The sequence below is a fragment of the Aphanomyces invadans genome, assembly GCF_000520115.1.
Source record: "Aphanomyces invadans strain NJM9701 unplaced genomic scaffold supercont1.15, whole genome shotgun sequence".
In the NCBI taxonomy this organism is placed as follows: Eukaryota; Oomycota; class Saprolegniomycetes; order Saprolegniales; family Verrucalvaceae; genus Aphanomyces; species Aphanomyces invadans.
Genome location: NW_008580160.1, coordinates 603,253 through 620,479, shown reverse-complemented (window position 1 = coordinate 620,479; position 17,227 = coordinate 603,253). Strand labels below are relative to the sequence as shown.

The 17,227-nt window shown below is 58.2% G+C and overlaps 8 protein-coding genes across 8 annotated transcripts; 4 read left to right on the top strand and 4 right to left on the bottom strand.

Moving 5' to 3' along the window:
• Window positions 1-398: 398 nt before the first annotated feature.
• On the top strand, window positions 399-2,100 carry H310_07803 (TKL protein kinase; the record flags this gene model as incomplete). The annotated part of the gene is made up of 2 exons (XM_008873303.1): window positions 399-1,246; window positions 1,290-2,100. The coding sequence occupies 2 exons, from the start codon at window positions 399-401 to the stop codon at window positions 1,987-1,989; spliced, it is 1,548 nt and encodes a 515-aa protein (XP_008871525.1). The 3' UTR covers window positions 1,990-2,100.
• A 552-nt stretch (window positions 2,101-2,652) lies between these two features.
• H310_07802 (TKL protein kinase) lies at window positions 2,653-4,408 on the bottom strand. The gene is made up of 2 exons (XM_008873302.1): window positions 3,433-4,408; window positions 2,653-3,389 (listed from the first exon to the last, which is right to left on the bottom strand). Exons 1-2 carry the CDS (start codon window positions 4,383-4,385, stop codon window positions 2,675-2,677), a joined length of 1,668 nt encoding a protein of 555 aa, XP_008871524.1. The 5' UTR covers window positions 4,386-4,408; the 3' UTR covers window positions 2,653-2,674.
• A 510-nt stretch (window positions 4,409-4,918) lies between these two features.
• On the top strand, window positions 4,919-5,991 carry H310_07801 (hypothetical protein). Its single transcript, XM_008873301.1, has one exon. The coding sequence runs from the start codon at window positions 5,023-5,025 to the stop codon at window positions 5,956-5,958; it is 936 nt and encodes a 311-aa protein (XP_008871523.1). The 5' UTR covers window positions 4,919-5,022; the 3' UTR covers window positions 5,959-5,991.
• A 322-nt stretch (window positions 5,992-6,313) lies between these two features.
• H310_07800 (hypothetical protein) lies at window positions 6,314-7,784 on the bottom strand. The gene has a single exon (XM_008873300.1). The coding sequence runs from the start codon at window positions 7,763-7,765 to the stop codon at window positions 6,347-6,349; it is 1,419 nt and encodes a 472-aa protein (XP_008871522.1). The 5' UTR covers window positions 7,766-7,784; the 3' UTR covers window positions 6,314-6,346.
• Window positions 7,785-8,477: 693 nt separating this feature from the next.
• H310_07799 (hypothetical protein) lies at window positions 8,478-9,822 on the bottom strand. Its single transcript, XM_008873299.1, has one exon. The coding sequence runs from the start codon at window positions 9,764-9,766 to the stop codon at window positions 8,618-8,620; it is 1,149 nt and encodes a 382-aa protein (XP_008871521.1). The 5' UTR covers window positions 9,767-9,822; the 3' UTR covers window positions 8,478-8,617.
• Window positions 9,823-10,423: 601 nt separating this feature from the next.
• Window positions 10,424-12,181, top strand: H310_07798 (TKL protein kinase). Its single transcript, XM_008873298.1, has 2 exons — window positions 10,424-11,412; window positions 11,469-12,181. The coding sequence occupies exons 1-2, from the start codon at window positions 10,487-10,489 to the stop codon at window positions 12,133-12,135; spliced, it is 1,593 nt and encodes a 530-aa protein (XP_008871520.1). The 5' UTR covers window positions 10,424-10,486; the 3' UTR covers window positions 12,136-12,181.
• An 839-nt stretch (window positions 12,182-13,020) lies between these two features.
• H310_07797 (TKL protein kinase) lies at window positions 13,021-14,786 on the bottom strand. Its single transcript, XM_008873297.1, has 2 exons — window positions 13,830-14,786; window positions 13,021-13,757 (listed from the first exon to the last, which is right to left on the bottom strand). Exons 1-2 carry the CDS (start codon window positions 14,729-14,731, stop codon window positions 13,100-13,102), a joined length of 1,560 nt encoding a protein of 519 aa, XP_008871519.1. The 5' UTR covers window positions 14,732-14,786; the 3' UTR covers window positions 13,021-13,099.
• A 346-nt stretch (window positions 14,787-15,132) lies between these two features.
• H310_07796 (TKL protein kinase) lies at window positions 15,133-17,227 on the top strand. Its single transcript, XM_008873296.1, has 2 exons — window positions 15,133-16,019; window positions 16,403-17,227. Exons 1-2 carry the CDS (start codon window positions 15,217-15,219, stop codon window positions 17,067-17,069), a joined length of 1,470 nt encoding a protein of 489 aa, XP_008871518.1. The 5' UTR covers window positions 15,133-15,216; the 3' UTR covers window positions 17,070-17,227.

The window sequence follows — 17,227 nt, the reverse complement described above, 5'->3', positions numbered from 1 at the left end:
TGCGTTCATGTGGCGATGGCAGACATGGGGGACGACCCAAGCGAGGACATGGGCTGCCCATCGCTCATGTGGCATGGCCGCATGTTGGTTGTAGAGTACAAGCCCCCGTCGGTTTGTGTGCGACCGGGTGTCGAGCGCTTGCAACGGCACCTCTAGAGCATCGCATGGAGCATCGCCGGCCCTTGTCGTCGGGGAGACGAGAGCTCCTTCACGCGGACGCCATGCACGTTTCGAAACGCAGGTCCGACTTGGACACCAATTGTAAGCACACGAGATGCACACGTTGTCCAGGTTGGAGGATCCGGTGTGTGTGTGTGTGGGTACGTAGTTGGCTGCCGACTCGTCGAATCAGTCGGCAACTCAACCTTGTCGCGACGCCACAAACTCATTCGTAGACGATGACGACTTCCTCGCCGGCGATCGAGGATCTGTTGACCGTGGTGCCGACTCCTGCCGTCGCCATTTGCACGGGAGATGCCGTCAGTGGCACCCCAACCGTGCGCCCACCGTCTCGGTGCTACATGTCGTCCGTCGTGAATGCCAACATCAACTCGACGCTGCTGCGTCGCGACTGCAATGCCACCGAGTGCTTCACATGGCTTGTCCAGAACCAAGAGGAGCGAACCGCCCGGCGCAACTTGAATTGCTTCATGTACGACATGGTGACGACGACGGCTTTCCCCCACAGCGACCTCATCACGTTCTGCGCTGAAAAATCCACTGCGACGATCCCGACCACGACGTGGATGCCGAGCACAGCGCTCGCTTCCGATTCCTCCACTGTCGTGGGAGGAGCGATTGGTGGAGGGGTCGTCGCGCTCGCTCTGGTTGTAGGTTTTGGTTGGTGGTGCCGCCATCGTCGCCGCGCCGTGCGCGAACCCAATCGCCCAAGTGTCGGTACCTTCCACGCTCTTGGGACGCCGCCTGTGCAACGACTGAACGCGAAAAACTCCAGCAGCGATAACATCACAGCCAACGACTCTTCCACGTCGGGTGCCATTGAAGTCAATTACACGTACGACGGCATCGTGACGCAAGGACTTGCCCGAGATCTCGAGCAACTGGAGCTGCATCGGATTCCGTTCGCCGACGTTTGCCTCGTCCAGCCACTGGCAGAAGGCGCATTTGGCCAAGTGTGGCTCGGCAACTACATGGGCCAACGCGTCGCGGTCAAGAAGCTCCTGCCTCGAAAAGCCACCACGGCCGACTTGATGCAGTTCGTCAACGAAATCAAGCTCGTCGCCAAGTACGTCGTGCTGGACGGCGCGCCCGCTCACGCCGCGTTGTAGGTTTGATTGTCCGTACGTTGTGTCGTTTGTCGGGGCGGCTTGGCACAAACCGATCGACATGGTCCTCGTGACCGAGTTCATGGACCGAGGCGACCTCCGCGGCGTGCTCCAGGCGAACGCAGCCAAGCCGTGTGCCGAGCTGACGTGGCACGACAAGGTCGAGTGTGCGCTCGGCATCGCCGAAGGGCTCGTGTACCTCCACTCGATGGACCCCGTCGTGATCCACCGAGACCTCAAATCGCGCAACGTCCTGCTCGACTCGGTCCGCGGCACGAAAATCACCGACTTTGGCATCGCCCGCGAAACGCACGACCAAACGCTGACGCTCAACGCCGGGACGTACCGGTGGATGGCGCCAGAGGTCGTGCAAGATGGCCACTACTCGCAGTCGGCCGACGTGTTTAGCTTTGGCGTGATCCTGTCGGAGCTCGACACGGAGCAGCTGCCGTACGCGAACCAACGCAACGACCGCGGCAACCCGTTCACGGACTTGGGGTTGATGGAGGCCGTGGCCAAGGGCCGCATCCTCCCGTCGTTCACGTCTAGTTGTCCCGACTGGTTTCGGGAGCTCGGTCTGGCCTGCTTGTCCTTGGACCCGACGCTGCGGCCGTCGGCCACCCAAGTGTCGTATGCGATTCGAACGCAATTGCAGATCCAAGTCGCGGCAAGTAGCGACAAGGACCAAGCATACGTAAGTTAATAGGCATGGAGATGCCATGGAGACGAGTGGTTTGTGCGCGTCCATGAGGACCGAAGTGTAGCGCACACGTAAATACGCGAAATGTACATGCCACGTGCGACGAAGTGGATGCCAGAGCTGCAACAAGTTTGAGCTGTCGAGAGAGTGCGTCCAGGGGAAAGTAGGCGGCGGCACGGATAGTTTTGCTTGGGCCATTCTCATTCCCATCACTCTCACGCACTGCGCCTGCGGCCACCACCACCGTCGCCAATCTCACGACTGCCCCAGCATTCCAAAATCCTTCGGGACCGCTCGCGCGCAATCGAGGTCTGTGCGTGTGCGTCGCAGCCGGCGGATCGATCGCTCTTGTTGGCGCACATCAGGCACCCGAACGCGCTGGTTCATGCGCAGACAGGTTACGTTCGAGTGAAGCCGGCTAGCATCAAGTGCTGGGATGCAGCCTAGACGTGGTGTGGGTGCGGTCCAACTGCGCTGGAACTCTGTCCGATGTCACAATTGCAGCGCTGGAGTGGCTTTCATTCCGTCCTTTTCCCCTTCGTCTTCACTTGCAAGCTCGACATCGCTGCAGTCAGTGGTTCATGTTCACTGCGGTTTCTCATGGCTTCATGCGCGCCACAACGCACCCCTCGACGAACCTGTGTGCAGCATGCGGGAGATCAAACGAGCAGGGGTCGCAATGCGCCGACTAAACTAAATAACCGACGCTACTTGAACTATATTCGTGGTCCTCGCGTGATGCAGATGCACTCTGCAATTGCGTTCGAATCGCATACGACACTTGGGTGGCCGACGGCCGCAGCGTCGGGTCCAAGGACAAGCAGGCCAGACCGAGCTCCCGAAACCAGTCGGGACAACTAGACGTGAACGACGGGAGGATGCGGCCCTTGGCCACGGCCTCCATCAACCCCAAGTCCGTGAACGGGTTGCCGCGGTCGTTGCGTTGGTTCGCGTACGGCAGCTGCTCCGTGTCGAGCTCCGACAGGATCACGCCAAAGCTAAACACGTCGGCCGACTGCGAGTAGTGGCCATCTTGCACGACCTCTGGCGCCATCCACCGGTACGTCCCGGCGTTGAGCGTCAGCGTTTGGTCGTGCGTTTCGCGGGCGATGCCAAAGTCGGTGATTTTCGTGCCGCGGACCGAGTCGAGCAGGACGTTGCGCGATTTGAGGTCTCGGTGGATCACGACGGGGTCCATCGAGTGGAGGTACACGAGCCCTTCGGCGATGCCGAGCGCACACTCGACCTTGTCGTGCCACGTCAGCTCGGCACACGGCTTGGCTGCGTTCGCCTGGAGCACGCCGCGGAGGTCGCCTCGGTCCATGAACTCGGTCACGAGGACCATGTCGATCGGTTTGTGCCAAGCCGCCCCGACAAACGACACAACGTACGGACAATCAAACCTACAACGCGGCGTGAGCGGGCGCGCCGTCCAGCACGACGTACTTGGCGACGAGCTTGATTTCGTTGACGAACTGCATCAAGTCGGCCGTGGTGGCTTTTCGAGGCAGGAGCTTCTTGACCGCGACGCGTTGGCCCATGTAGTTGCCGAGCCACACTTGGCCAAATGCGCCTTCTGCCAGTGGCTGGACGAGGCAAACGTCGGCGAACGGAATCCGATGCAGCTCCAGTTGCTCGAGGTCTCGGGCAAGTCCTTGCGTCACGATACCGTCGTACGTGTTGTTGAGAAATGGAGGGTTGCTGCCGCCTGGGCCAGAAGATCCCGTGAATGACGTCGTGGTTGTGGGATGGTGGCTGCTGTTGTTCGTCGTGACGGGTTTCGGCACGGGCAGGGCCACTACAGGCGAGTGCACCTCGTTGAAATTGGCGGCACGTGAGTAGTCGTTGCGACGGCTCGTGCGGCGACGGCACCACCAGACAAGGCCAACAAGAAGCACAAGTCCGACCGCGCCACCGATTGCGCCGCCCACGACCGACGTCGAGTCGCCGTTCGTGTTCAGAGCTGAGGCGGAAGAGGTCGGAGGGGCCACCGTTGTGGTGGGGAAGCAAAAGTTGACGGCGTCGCCGTTCCGAAAAGCAGTCCTGGTCACAATGTCGTACACGTAGCAGTTGAGGCCGGGGCTGGCTGCGGCCGCCACTTTGTTTTGGTTGAGTACGCTAAAGCATTCCGGGATATCGCAGTCCTCCCGGAGCTTGGTCGAGTTGATGTTGGTGTCGAGGAGCGTTGTGACGTAGCACGGAGCGTACTTGGGCGTGCTGGAAAGGATCAAGTGCGTTTGGGTCATGAGCTCTTGGCTACACATTGTGATGGCTGCTGGCTCGACCGTCCGTGTTGGAGCGGCCGTGGCGGCGGCGTGCATGTTGGACCCGAGGCTCCTTCGATTCAAAGGCGGCACGTCCACCGTGCCACGAGCACGGCGAATGGCTGCCGTCTCCATCTCGAAAGTATTCCGCGACAAAGCGACAGACCGTGAAAGGCTACAGTTCCATCTGACCCGGGTGAGTCTGTCGAAGTTGCCAGCGAACTTCGACACCACCTGGCTCACGACCGCGATCGACCGCCGCGCTTCCCACGATCGAGGCGCGCCAGTGCCGCGCCATGGCGGCAGCTATGGTCAACGCCATACAGATCGAAGACGCACTCTACGTCGCTGGCTCGGTGGCCACGCCTGCTCCCGCTGCGTGTGCACGAGCGACGACAGAGTGGCCACGACATAGAACAGTCCCGAACACATCCATCGGGTTTGGCAGCTGCGCATTATCTTTGTCGTTGGTTTGTAAGATTTCGCCGCAGGTAAGCGGCGCCCTAGGGACGACCACTGTGCAGCCTGGTGTGGCCGATATCTATGCTCGACACGACCACCCTCCCTCCACGAGGACTGTGAGTCGTTGATGGCGCCGGCAACGGCGCGCTTCAAACACGATGCATGTGCTATCCATGTGCATCCAGGATGAGCGCTTGTCCACATTTGTTGGCCCCACCTTGCACGATCCAATTCTTGAAGTTCAAGATCTGACGTAGCGGCCGTGGGCGCAACAACGCCGCAGACACCGCCGAGCATCCCCCGATTCCGCATGGCTCGATCGATATGGCTCGCGGGGTGGATGGTGCTGGTGTCGGTTGCCACCGCGGCGGAACTCCCGTGCACGCCAAAGGATGTCCAGCCCATCGTGCCGTTCTATTCCAAGTGCAAAGCCGAATCGCAGCTCAACTTGACCAACCCATCGGACGCGGCCAACATGTGCACGTTTCCAGCGTGCCGCGCGTACGTCCGGTCGTTTGCCCTCTTGAATTGCACGAGCGATGGGCGATCCAACAAAGTCGCTGCCCACATTTGCGATCCGTTTACACCTCGGCTCGTGGACACGTCGCCTGCGCCGACCAAAGTGGACCAGCCGCCGTGCACAATGGACGACTTGCGCCCCCTCACATTGATCCAAGTCAAGTGCGCATCGCTGTCCAACATCCCATCGATCGCCAACTTGACGAATGCGACCGCGTTGGCAACGTACTGCAGCATTCCCACATGCGCGGCGAGTGCGAAGCAGCATGCGACTCTCATGTGCACCATCAACGGCGCCCCTGCTAGCGCATTTGCCACACTTTGCAACAACGCGACGACTGCGTCGACCGCGCCGGTGGCGCTTCCCATGACAACGGCATCGACCACCGTCAACGAGTGCACGGCTACGTCACTCCCTGCGGACCTCGTGGCAGCTCAGAATACCTGCCTTCGTGTCGCGGGACTCATAGCGCCGCCTACAACCAACATCATCATGGACTCGCTGTGCCAATATTCTGAATGCACCCGAATGTTTGCCTTGTACGGGTCGCTGACGTGCATGCTGAACGACGAGCCGGCATCACTCGTCGCCCAGACCTGCGTCGGGACCAAGGCCCCAACATCCACGGTGGCGAGTCCTCTGCCCGCGCCATCCCCTGCGCCAACCCCCGTCCTCTCCTTCATGGCAACGCTCGGGATGTTAGTTGCAGCTGTCATGCTCATGTAGTTGTGCCAACCGCTAACCCATTTCGACATCCCATGTTTATCTGTTGTTCTCCGCGACGATGGCTTGAAGCACAACGTCCCCGCCGGAAATGGCACCTATGGATGTGGTCGATGGTGCAAACGGGTGCGAGGTTGGAGCGGCCTCCGCCGGTCGTCCAAACCCCTCCACGAGCGCCCGCCACTGCTGCAACTCGTCAGAAGGAGCGAGCGAGTTGCTGCCGCTCGTGCATGTCGAATCCATACATCAACGAGGGGATGGCATGCAAGCGGATGCCTCGATCGATGGCACGTCGAAGCGCTTGGCGTTTCCACGACGGGATGGACATGCAGTGTGCCCACCACTCGAACGGATCTCGTACGCAGTCGCAACCATCGATTGCCTCCACGAGCTACAAGTTCCAAACTACGACTACAACTGTTGCGACGGCGACGGAAAGCACCGACACGCTCCCAGCCACAGACGGCGCCGATGTCGCGGTGGGGCGGGATGCTGGCGCGCAAAGCTTTGCAATGACCGAGGCCGGGACGCCTTGAATCGTGCACTTGGCATCTGTGAAGAGAAGGAATGCTGTCGCGCATTCGGGGATCGGGCACAGCTTGGCCAAGCTCGCCATCGACATGGCGGAAGTGGTGGAATTCGGGAGGAGCGTCGCGATCCCGGCGGCCGTCGTGCACCGACTGCTTGCCGCTTCGAACCCATACTGAAACGCGCCGAGGGTGCACTCGGCAGCGCTTTGGGACCCGGTCGTGGGCACGCCGGTCGTCAAGTACGGAGGCTTTACCACACGATCGCACACGGTCGACCAGACGCTGGCCGGGGCTCCATAAATCGAGCAGTTGGTCACGTCCGTAAATTGCTTGAGGTAGCCGGCACACGCAGCGTTCTCGCAGAACACGGACCTCGTGGCGACGGTGGTAAGGTTCAAGGGGGTGAGGCCCCCCGTTGCCTGTTGGCATGTGAGCTGGAGCGCCGCGCGGGCGTTGGTGACGTCGGCAGAGCACACTGGAACGCCCCCGGAGTTGGGCCGGGTCAAATCGTCGCACATGGTAGCGTACAAGGAGGAAGCATACCCGTCGATGGCGCACGTCAAGTTAACGTACTGACGAACGTTGGCTTTGCATTCAGGATAGGCGCAGTACGCTTCGAGGTCGACCAACGACGTTGCATTCATGAGCGACGGAAACCCCGAGACTTGTTCGCATCGCAACTTGAGGGCGGCACGAGCCTTCCGCACGTCGTCGCCGCATGGGATGGCCGGCGGCACGTACGGTTGAGCATGCGTCGAGTCGCACAGGGTGGCGTAAATGCTGGCCGGCACGTCGCCCACCGTGCACGTCAGGTTGGCGTACTGTTTGACGTTGGCTGCGCACGCATCGACGGCGCAATACTGTTCGAGATCTTCTTGGGTCGTCACATTGCGACTTCCAAACACTTGGCGGCACTTGGCCTTGAGTGGCGCTCGCGCTTGAAGCACACTGGTCGAGCAGGGGCGGCTGTCGTCGACGGGGGGCGCCGCGGACGTCGTCGAGCAGACCGACTTGGTCGATGGCGACGTGCGGTTTTTGGGCTCGCATGGCAGCGCCGACACGGCGTCCTCGTACGACCTGCACGACGGGATGCTGCAGTACTGCGACGTGTTGCTCTTGACGAAGGTCGCGGGTGTTGTCCCTGCTGGGAGGGCTGCTTCACAAGTCTTGAGGAGCGCATTTACGTCGGTCAGATACACCGACGATGAGCAAGGTACGGCGAGAGATGGGTCGGTCCTCGCCGCCGCCAGGACAGCCACGAGCAAGCTGACAGTGTGCATCTCTGTGCGTGGGATGAGTTGCCAGATGGGCTCGCCAGCTAACTCTAGCCGAGCTTGTCGCTGCGGACTTCGAACTTCGGCCAGCGTGACAATGCAGCCTTGATTCGTCCATATGTGGGCGCGTTGTGCCACCAACCAGGAAATCGTCCAAGTGTGACCGGCGCTTCTTTCAGCAACGAAAGGTCAGCTGACCAGCGAGCTAGCCTGGATGCCTGCCTTGGCACGCGGTGCGACAGCTGCAGCCACGTTTGCTTGGATCGACGCAGCTACCAAGCACTACACAATGCCTCATCGTGCGCCTCGACTGCATAGCTCTGCGGCGTCATCGAGTCCATGCTACCATGCCCCTTCGACACATGGACCGCTGATGCACACTGTCTTGAACCACGCGAATGCTTTTTGCGCTAGAGTCGGCGTTTTCAATCAACATCGTAGGGCCAGTCGACCCGGAGAAGGGCACCGGCGACGCACGACCGACGCCGTGGCTGCGACCAAGCACGCTGTCTTCAAGCAGTCCAGTGGCGTAGATGCCGCCGATGGTTCCGTCGAGAAGCAAATGCTAGTCCGTGGGCAAGCAATGGTTTCGATTGTTGTTCAAGCAGCAATCGAGTCCAGAGATGTAATTGCTGCCGATGGTTCCGTCGAGAATCAAAGAGTCCGTGAGGCCCTACACGGCAGCGTCGTCGGTGCAGGTGGCGCTCGGCAATTCCCACGGGCTCTCGATAACGCTACCATTATCGCTTGGGACCATCCCATTTCATTGGATGCATATTCCTCGAGACGTGCGCTACATTCTTGCCGAGTGCACGATCCAGCCACAAGTCCATGGGCAAGCTATGCCGTCGTCCAAGTCTAGATCAATTGATTCATCTGGTACGAGTCCGTGTCGATGAACGGGCCGTGGAGGAGGTCAAACTTGCCCGACGTCTCGCACGTAAAGCAAATGGTAAAGCCAACGCGGTTGCGGTACGCAAACGAGTCGAGGGGCTCGCCGCAGCCCTGGCAGCTGCCCTTGGCGCCCATTTCGCGTAGCTGCGACGAAGGTCGCTGCACAAACACAATCGGGACAAACGGCCCGTTCGGAGGCACGCGCGAGGACGCGTGGCACGCTGCGCACACGTGGTAGTCGAACGTCGACGCAGATGCAAACCCAGTTCCCACGAGAAGTTTGGCGCATCCATCGCACGTCGAGTCGAACAGGACTTGGTTGTGTTCGAAAGGCGGCGATTCCGTCGTGAATGGACCATGCGATTGAGTCCACCGGTGCGATCTCTCGCACGGGTCGCAAAGCACAAACCCCGGTGACGTCAATGAGCTGTGCACGGCCCCCACGATTGGGAACATTTCGCAGCCGTCACACTGCGCATCGTACCGGACGTTGGACGGATGGTACTGCTGCGGCAGGAATGGACCGTGGGTCGCTTCCCACTTGGAGGACGCATGGCACGACTCACACAAGTCAAAATTGAACACCGACGTGGACCGGAACCCCGTCGCGTCGAGCGCGATCGCGCACCCATCGCACGTCGCGCGTGCGGGAAAGAGGGCCGGCGAGTCGGCGCTCTCGACGTCAAACGGACCATGGGAAGCCTGATATTTTCCAGACGAAGCGCACGAATGGCACAGGGTGAAGCCCCGCTTCGACACGAACAGCGGGCCGACAAACGGAAATAGCCCGCAGGTGTCGCACTGCACGTCGACGCGTCCAGCTGTGTTAGAAGCCATCGCGAGTGAACACGCCCGCAACAACAACGCAAAGTGATGTGGGTTCCACCGGCGGCACCTCGGGAACATGTGGCACAGCCACCGCGGGTTGTCGGGCGGCGAAACACGTTGGAACGATGTCATGATGCATGTTTTTACCATCAGCAAGCATGGACGAGAGCAAGTCCAATCTGCGCGTGAAACGAGGGCCATCATCACGACGTCGGTGCGCTGCTTCGCCCCATCGTGCCCAGCCCCCTTCCCCATGGTTTGCAGAGCGAGCTTCGGGGCCGGCATGACGCTCTATCGGGTGAGCCGAAGAACGATTCCGAACAAACGATTTTGTCTTTCTGTTGATAGGATGCGCACCAATTCTGCCATGCGCTAGCCGATGGGAGTTGTCTCTGCTCCATCCCTGACAAGCGTCCACACGTCGAAACTCGCGATCGCGCCGCCGCGGCACATTGTGGCCAGGTCCTTCCCACCGAAAACTTCAAGTAAAAAATGTGCTTTGCTCACATAGTTTTTGATTTTTTCGTAATTTTTGTTGGATTTTGGCCGGTGAAACCCCTTCAATCGTTCAGCAAACACCACGCCTCGACTGGGACGCCGTTCGGAGAAGCTCCTCGCCTCTCACGCTGCCCCGACGCGCATGCATCTCTCGCTGCCATACGTCGCAGGACATCGGTCACTCGGTGGATTCATGGCGCGGCCAATACATGCGATTTTTCACACAACACGACGACGTTTGTCGGAATATTTCACGCTAAAGTTCCATGATGCGGGATGTGGTCAGCAACGATATGAACTATTTTGTGATTCTAGTTAAAACAAGTATAGTTTTTTGAAGTCTAATTCTGACCACAGGGATGAATGCATACGTTCGTTACAAAAAGTAAGATATTGAAATGCCTTTCACCTCGTTGAACGGCGAGGCGGCATCTGGCCAGAACGTTGCTGCCACGCAATTTCCACTCTTCCACTCGCCGGCCGCCCCGCGCTGCGCCGCTGGCCGCCATGTCGTTCGACACATGCAGCATCTTCCTCACGTACCTGCAGTCGTATACGTCCGGGTACTCGTGCTCGTACTCGACGTGGATTGCAAGCTACCAGATTGATCTCGCGGCCGTGAGAAAGAACGACTGCACGCAACCATATTGTCGCAGTTTTCTCACGACGCTTTCCACCGTCGGCGCTTACTCGGATTATGGGTCGTGCTACCTCAAGGACAGATCGACGTCCAAGAACGTGAGTTTGCAGTCTCTGATGACAGTTTGCGACGGCATCACCGTCGCACCGACCCCGGCAAGCGGCGGCAGCGTCTTCACCCCAACCGCCAACCCGTATGTGTATCCGTCGCTATATCCCGACGTTTCGTCTGGGATCTCCACGATTGCCATCGTGGGTATCGTGGCGGGGGTCGTGGTCGTCCTCCTGTTCATCGGTGTGCTGATCGTCAAGAATCGGAAGCGCAATATCCCTCCTCCAACGACGACAACAACCGCCTACGTTGTTCTGAACGAACCGACAGAGCCTGCCCCAACAGCGACAGCCACGGCTGCCACGTCGTCTTCTGCAGGGAATTCGACGGGAATGTCGAAACCATCCAACGCAGAGCCACGCTACGGCGGGAGCAATGGGGGCCACACAGTTGGGTCCACACAAGATCTGAACTCGGGTGCTTCAAGCCGAGCCACGACCAGCAACTCGTCCTTGTTTATGAGTAAGAGCACGCCAGGCCAGCTCGACTTGTGCGACCTCGACATGCACAAAGTTCATCCCAAGGACGTGCACCTGGTCAAGCCGCTGGCCCAAGGCGCGTACGGCGAGGTCTGGCTCGGGGAGCACTTGGGCAGTTCGATTGCCGTCAAGCGGCTACTCCCATCCAAGACGTCCCTGGCGGACTTGCAGAAGTTCATTTGGGAAATCAAGCTCCTTTCCAAGTACGACCACAATGTGTGCATGCGGGCAATGGACTGATGACGCGATGGATGGCTAGGATCGATTGCCCGTACGTGGTTCGCTTCATCGGTGTTTCGTGGACCAAGCCGTCCGACATGATGCTCCTGACAGAGTACATGGACGGAGGGGACTTGCGCCAGGTCCTGGAAGCCAACCACACCCACCAAGCCACGACGCCGTTTACGTGGCAGGATAAACTCCAGTGCGCACTCAACATTGCAGAGGGCCTCGTGTTCCTGCACTCGATGGATCCAAAGGTCATCCATCGCGACTTGAAATCGCGCAATGTGTTGCTGGACTCGCACATGAACGCCAAGATCACGGACTTTGGCATTGCGAGGGAAACGGACGACGCGACCATGACGGCCGGCATCGGCACGTACCGGTGGATCGCGCCGGAGGTCCTCATGGACGGCCACTACTCGGAGTCGGCCGACATTTTCAGTCTCGGGGTGCTCCTGAGCGAATTGAGCACCGAGATCATCCCGTACTCGGACCTGCGGAACCCGTCGGGCAACCCGTACACGGACACAGCGATCATGGCCAAGGTGATGGCGGGTCAATTGGTGCCGTCGTTCTCGCCCGAGTGTCCGATGTGGTTCTTGACGTTGGGTCGCGAGTGCTTGGCCCTCAACCCGGACGATCGCCCGACCGCGATGAAGGTCGCGTACCAACTTCGAAGTCGCGTCCAGGGATTCATCTAGACCTCTCCGCCCTCCTATTTTACACGTAATTCACCCATCCTGTTCCTTTGTGTTGGCCGGATGCTGGCGAGACCGCATGCCGGAATCTAACGAAGGCTGGAGGGTCTCTCGCCGTCCAAGCTCCTGTCAAGTGTGTTGATCGGTTGACCTTGAATGGTTGCAAGCACAACATTGCACGGCGGCGCCATTGTAGTCATCGTGGCCGAAGGAGAACGTTGCCAGGACGCCGGCATCGACAGTTATCTCGATGGTCCACAAGATCGATGCGGTCCATGGAGTTGGCGCAATCCCTGGCTTTCACCGCATCAACTTCGCTGGTCGAGTCGACGGCCGAGTACGAGCAGTGGCTAGTCGACATGGCTGAAGCCACCGCTGTCAGGACGGTAAGCACGAGCATGACGAGTCGATGAAGCTAGTATACGAATTGCAGACTGGCATGTGCTGGAGGGGTGCCCAGTAACACTGTCGACAGACTCGGCTTGAATCGATCGGGCACGTGGCTCTTTTTCTGCGAGGTGGGCAGATTGAACCTTGTAGTTGCGCTGGAGTGGGTACGACCAGACAGCGCTCGCAGTACTTTGCCGTCCTACATCGTCCCAGCTCAAGGCTGGTGCTGAACGCTTCGTGGCATGGCATCTCGCAAACCATGTGAATGGCCTTGCTGTTTACCACCGTCGACGGCAGAGTCGTTCGAGATGCGCACGCCCGCAAGAAACACAAACGCATCTCGAACGATGGGTGTTGTGGTGAAGATAACGCTCACGGCTTCTTCTTGGGGCATTGCCAAGCCCTGCACCCATGTGCAAGGATGCTCGAAACGTGAAAGAAGGAGCGCATGAAGGTTGAGCTCGATATCGACACGTCTTGCATCGATTCGATGAGTCCCACAAAAATGAGAGAGCGCACTTGCACAGCTCGTGCATGGGCGACAGGGCCAACTCCTCGGTCAGAACAAACGATCTTTTCATACAAATCCTTCCAACTGACTTCGAATGCCATACGCGACTTGCATGGCCGTGGGTCGAATGTCGGGGTCGACAGCCAGGCACTCGTTCGCGAGCGTCAAGTACCACATTGGAGCATCCGTCGCAAAGCTCGGCCGGAGCTCGCCCGCCATCACCTTGGCCATGATCGCCGTGTCGGTGTACACGTTTCCCTTGTCGTTGCGTAGGTCCGAGTACGGGATGATTTCAGTGCTGAGCTCGGCCAAGATGACGCCAAAGCTAAACATGTCGGCCGCCTCGGTGTAGTGGCCATCCTGGAGCACCTCGGGCGCGATCCATCGAAACGTGCCGATGCCAGCGGTCATGGTGGAGTCGTCAGTCTCGCGCGCAATCCCAAAGTCCGTGATCTTGGCGCCTTTGGTTGAATCAAGCAAGACGTTGCGCGACTTTAAATCCCGGTGAATTACTTTCGGGTCCATCAAGTGTAGATAGACCAGACCTTCCGCAACCTGGAGCGCGACCTTGAGCTTTTGAATCCATGTGAACGAACGACTCGACTTGTTCGCGTCCAGCACGCTGCGCAAGTCGCCGCCGTCCATGAACTCGGTGAGGAGCATCATGTCCCCCGGAACATTCCACGCGACGCCGATGAACTGCACGACGAACTGGCAGTCGATTCTACACACGTCCGATTCAGGTCGATACACTGGCTTGGGCCTTCATGAGCAACGCAGTGTGCATATTACGTACTTGGACAGCAACTTGATCTCCCAAATAAACTTTTGCACGTCGGGCAGGGCCGACTTGTTGGGCAAGAGGCGCTTGACGGCGATTTTACCCCCGTGGTATTCCCCCACCCACACTTCACCGAACGCGCCTTGCGCCAGCGCCTTGACCAGTCGGACGTCGGCCGTTGGCAGTCGGTACATGTCAAGGTCGCACATGTCCAACTGCCCTCCAACGGATTGAAAGGAAGACGCGTTGGTGGAGTGGGTCACGGAGGAGTCGAGACGAGTCGCCGTCGTGCCTGCAGTCGTCGTCGCCGTGGGTGCAGTGGAATGGTTGGTGTTGGGTTGTGTCGATCGCACAACTTTGGACGTCGGAGGATCTTGATGCACGGCCGGATCCACAATGTGCACAAAATCGGTGGAATGCGGCGGGTCTTGGGCCTTTCGCTTGGTGCGCATGTACACGAACGCCCCGACGAGGATACCGACAACGACAATGGCCGTAACAGCGACGATAATCGTGATGCTGTTGTTGCTTTCATTGTCTCTCGCTTGTATGGACGGTAGGGGTGGTGTTGGAGGAAGCGGAGGAGGTAGCAACCCTCCGGTTGGTGCTGGTGACGGAGACGACGACGACGATGCGATCCCTTGACACACCACAGCAAACTCCTTGAATGAAATCTGCCGCGATGTCGACTCGTCCGTGAGAGTACACCCCGCGTAAATGTCCGTGTTCGCATACGTCTCAAAGGTAGGGAAGTACGATCGGCATATCGGGTTGGGGCAATCCATTGTTCGAACGCGATACAGGTCAACGTAGCCAGCACTGAGCTTTTTGTGATAGGAGCACTGGTCGAAGTACGGAGAGCCAAGGAGCGCCTTCGCCACGCCGTTATACATCGTCGAGCACAGGTCGACGTTCATCGCTTCGACGTCGCGCGGTCGGAGGGGATCGAATGCGATAGAACAAGTGTAATGCGGTTTGCGAACGACCGCGCTCTGGCGACATTCACAAAAAATCACAAACGTTTGTCTGTTTTTTTACAAAAATTTCACCGAAATGCTGCTAAAAATCGTCGGAAATATATGAAATATTGGACGCTTTTTTGGGATTACGGCTTCGGTTTGCACAGCCGCCACTTTTCGCATGGAGACAAAAAAAATTGTTGGTGTTTTTTCAACATTCTTTTTAGCATTTCCCATGTTCAATTTGAAATACATGTGTAGTAAACGAAAGAGCTAATGATATGCAGCTTCAATTTAAGCTTTAACTATGTTATTGATATTTTTAAGCATTTTTATGCTTACTATTCGTTTTTTATACAGTTGACTACGTTTTTGTACAACACAGGGCGGCGCTCTCCCAACAACTCGACGGCGACGGCAGCGCCGACGCACTTGCTGGCCCGATGGATTGCGTCGGATACGTCAAATCGTACGCGCCGACGCTGCTCCAACGTCCCGAGTATGTGAATTGCGAGTTTCCCAAGCAATTTATGGCTGGCCTACTGGACTCGAAGCGCTTGAAGGCCGTGGATTGTCCACTCAAGATCTGCAAGACGGTGCTGGAAAACAACAAGGCCGCGTTTGTTCCGTTTCCTGGGTGTTCGCTTCCTGATAGTGCGAACGGAAACAAGCCCCTTGAGCTAGCTTCCCTCAGTTCGATTTGCGAGGGCGTTGCTATCAACAACTCTGGCGTCGTGGGCGATACATCAACCTCTCCTCAACCTTCGTCGTTACCTCCTTCTTCCGATGTATCCCCTGCTTATCCCTCGCCGATATCTTCACCCGTCAACGCTCCAAATCGGGCGGGTGTCATTTTGGGGGCTACCGCTGGCGTGCTGGTTGTGCTGCTCATCGCCGCTGTTTTGTACATGCGGTCTCGACGAAAGCACAGTCCGAAGAACGCTTGCTTTGTACATATGGAAGATGGCAGCACAGAGCAACGCTCCCATAAAGGCGACACCACTAAGTCAACTTTTGGGTCGCTCGGTGAAGGGCCCACCGGCGAACTCGACTTAGGCGAGTTGGAACTGTATCGAATCCCCGTGCACGAAGTTCGCATGGAGAAAACGCTGGCGAGTGGCGCATTTGGCCAAGTGTGGCTTGCCGAGTACAACGGCCAGTCTGTTGCAGTCAAGACGTTGCTAGCGAACCGCGCAACCAAGTCCGACTTGCAGAAATTCATCCTGGAAATCACTCTTGTTGCCAAGTACGCATCTACTATCGGATCGGTCGTGTGGTGGTGTGGTCATGACTGTCGGGTCTTGTTCGAGTGCGATGGACGTTCGTTGCTGGCTATATTTGGAGGAATTTGTGTCCATATTTTGATTCACGACGCGCGTTGCTGGCACCATATCTTGGGACCCCACGAGTCTCTGAAAATGGCGGAGCCACCATGCTCTGCATTGGCGTTGAGCTGCTTTGTTCGTCTGAAGCGTTTGTTTGATGTGGTGGGAATGGACTCGATAGCGAGGACTTGGTGCTTTTGCTGCATTTGCATTGCTCATCCATTTCCAGAGCAATTCGTCTGCAACTGTTGCGTTGCTCATGATGGCCATGGAGAGTTTGTCGCTGACGGGAGGCCACGTGTAGGATAGAGTGCCAATACGTTGTCACGTTTATCGGGGTGGCGTGGTCGCGGCCGACAGATATGATGCTTATCACCGAGTTCATGGACGGTGGAGACCTTCGAAGCGCGTTGCTGTGCACCCACGACGCCCCACCCGAGCATCGATCGATCACGTGGAAGGTCAAGGTCAAGATTGCCCATCGCATTGCTGAAGGACTCGTGTACTTACATTCGATGGACCCGACGGTGATCCATCGCGACTTGAAGTCCCGCAACGTGTTGCTCGATTCGGTGCAAGGGGCCAAGCTCACCGACTTTGGCATTTCCCGGGAGACGAATGATGCTACCATGACGGCAGGCATCGGAACGTATCGTTGGATGGCCCCGGAGGTCCTACAGGATGGCCACTACACGGAGCTCACGGACCTGTTCAGTTTCGGCGTCATTCTGTCCGAGCTCGACACGGAAATCTTGCCCTACTCTGACCTACGCAACGACAAGGGGAATCCGTTGACGGACACTGCGATCATGGCAAAAGTGATGTCGGGTGAGCTGCGACCCCAGTTTACCTCGCAATGCCCCGAGTGGTTTGTTACGCTTGGACGGAATTGCACTGCGCTGCACCCTATGGACAGACCCACGGCCATGGAAGTTGCCTACGTGTTGCGCCAGCATCTCAAAACGCTCTGACTTATCTCAGCTGTTGCTTTGGCCATGTGCAATCATGCCTGCCACGCGAGGCATGAGCGTGTGGAGCCACCTTCGTCGCTCTGGTACACACTTGAGCACGAGTTGCTGAGAAGGCAGCTCTCGCTCCCGATGAAGCAACTGGTGTTGTCGAATACTAC

Bases quoted from the DNA above. Each gene is read 5' to 3' on its own strand.
- H310_07802 (XM_008873302.1), bottom strand. From the start codon at position 4,385: ATGGAGACGGCAGCCATTCGCCGTGCTCGTGGCACGGTGGACGTGCCG. The intron at 3,390-3,432 runs GTACGTCGTGCT...GCCGCGTTGTAG, and splicing joins GAAATCAAGCTCGTCGCCAA to GTTTGATTGTCCGTACGTTG.
- H310_07801 (XM_008873301.1), top strand. From the start codon at position 5,023: ATGGCTCGATCGATATGGCTCGCGGGGTGGATGGTGCTGGTGTCGGTT.
- H310_07800 (XM_008873300.1), bottom strand. From the start codon at position 7,765: ATGCACACTGTCAGCTTGCTCGTGGCTGTCCTGGCGGCGGCGAGGACC.
- H310_07799 (XM_008873299.1), bottom strand. From the start codon at position 9,766: ATGCCGGCCCCGAAGCTCGCTCTGCAAACCATGGGGAAGGGGGCTGGG.
- H310_07798 (XM_008873298.1), top strand. From the start codon at position 10,487: ATGTCGTTCGACACATGCAGCATCTTCCTCACGTACCTGCAGTCGTAT. The intron at 11,413-11,468 runs GTACGACCACAA...ATGGATGGCTAG, and splicing joins GAAATCAAGCTCCTTTCCAA to GATCGATTGCCCGTACGTGG.
- H310_07797 (XM_008873297.1), bottom strand. From the start codon at position 14,731: ATGAACGTCGACCTGTGCTCGACGATGTATAACGGCGTGGCGAAGGCG. The intron at 13,758-13,829 runs GTACGTAATATG...GGACGTGTGTAG, and splicing joins GAGATCAAGTTGCTGTCCAA to AATCGACTGCCAGTTCGTCG.
- H310_07796 (XM_008873296.1), top strand. From the start codon at position 15,217: ATGGATTGCGTCGGATACGTCAAATCGTACGCGCCGACGCTGCTCCAA. The intron at 16,020-16,402 runs GTACGCATCTAC...GGCCACGTGTAG, and splicing joins GAAATCACTCTTGTTGCCAA to GATAGAGTGCCAATACGTTG.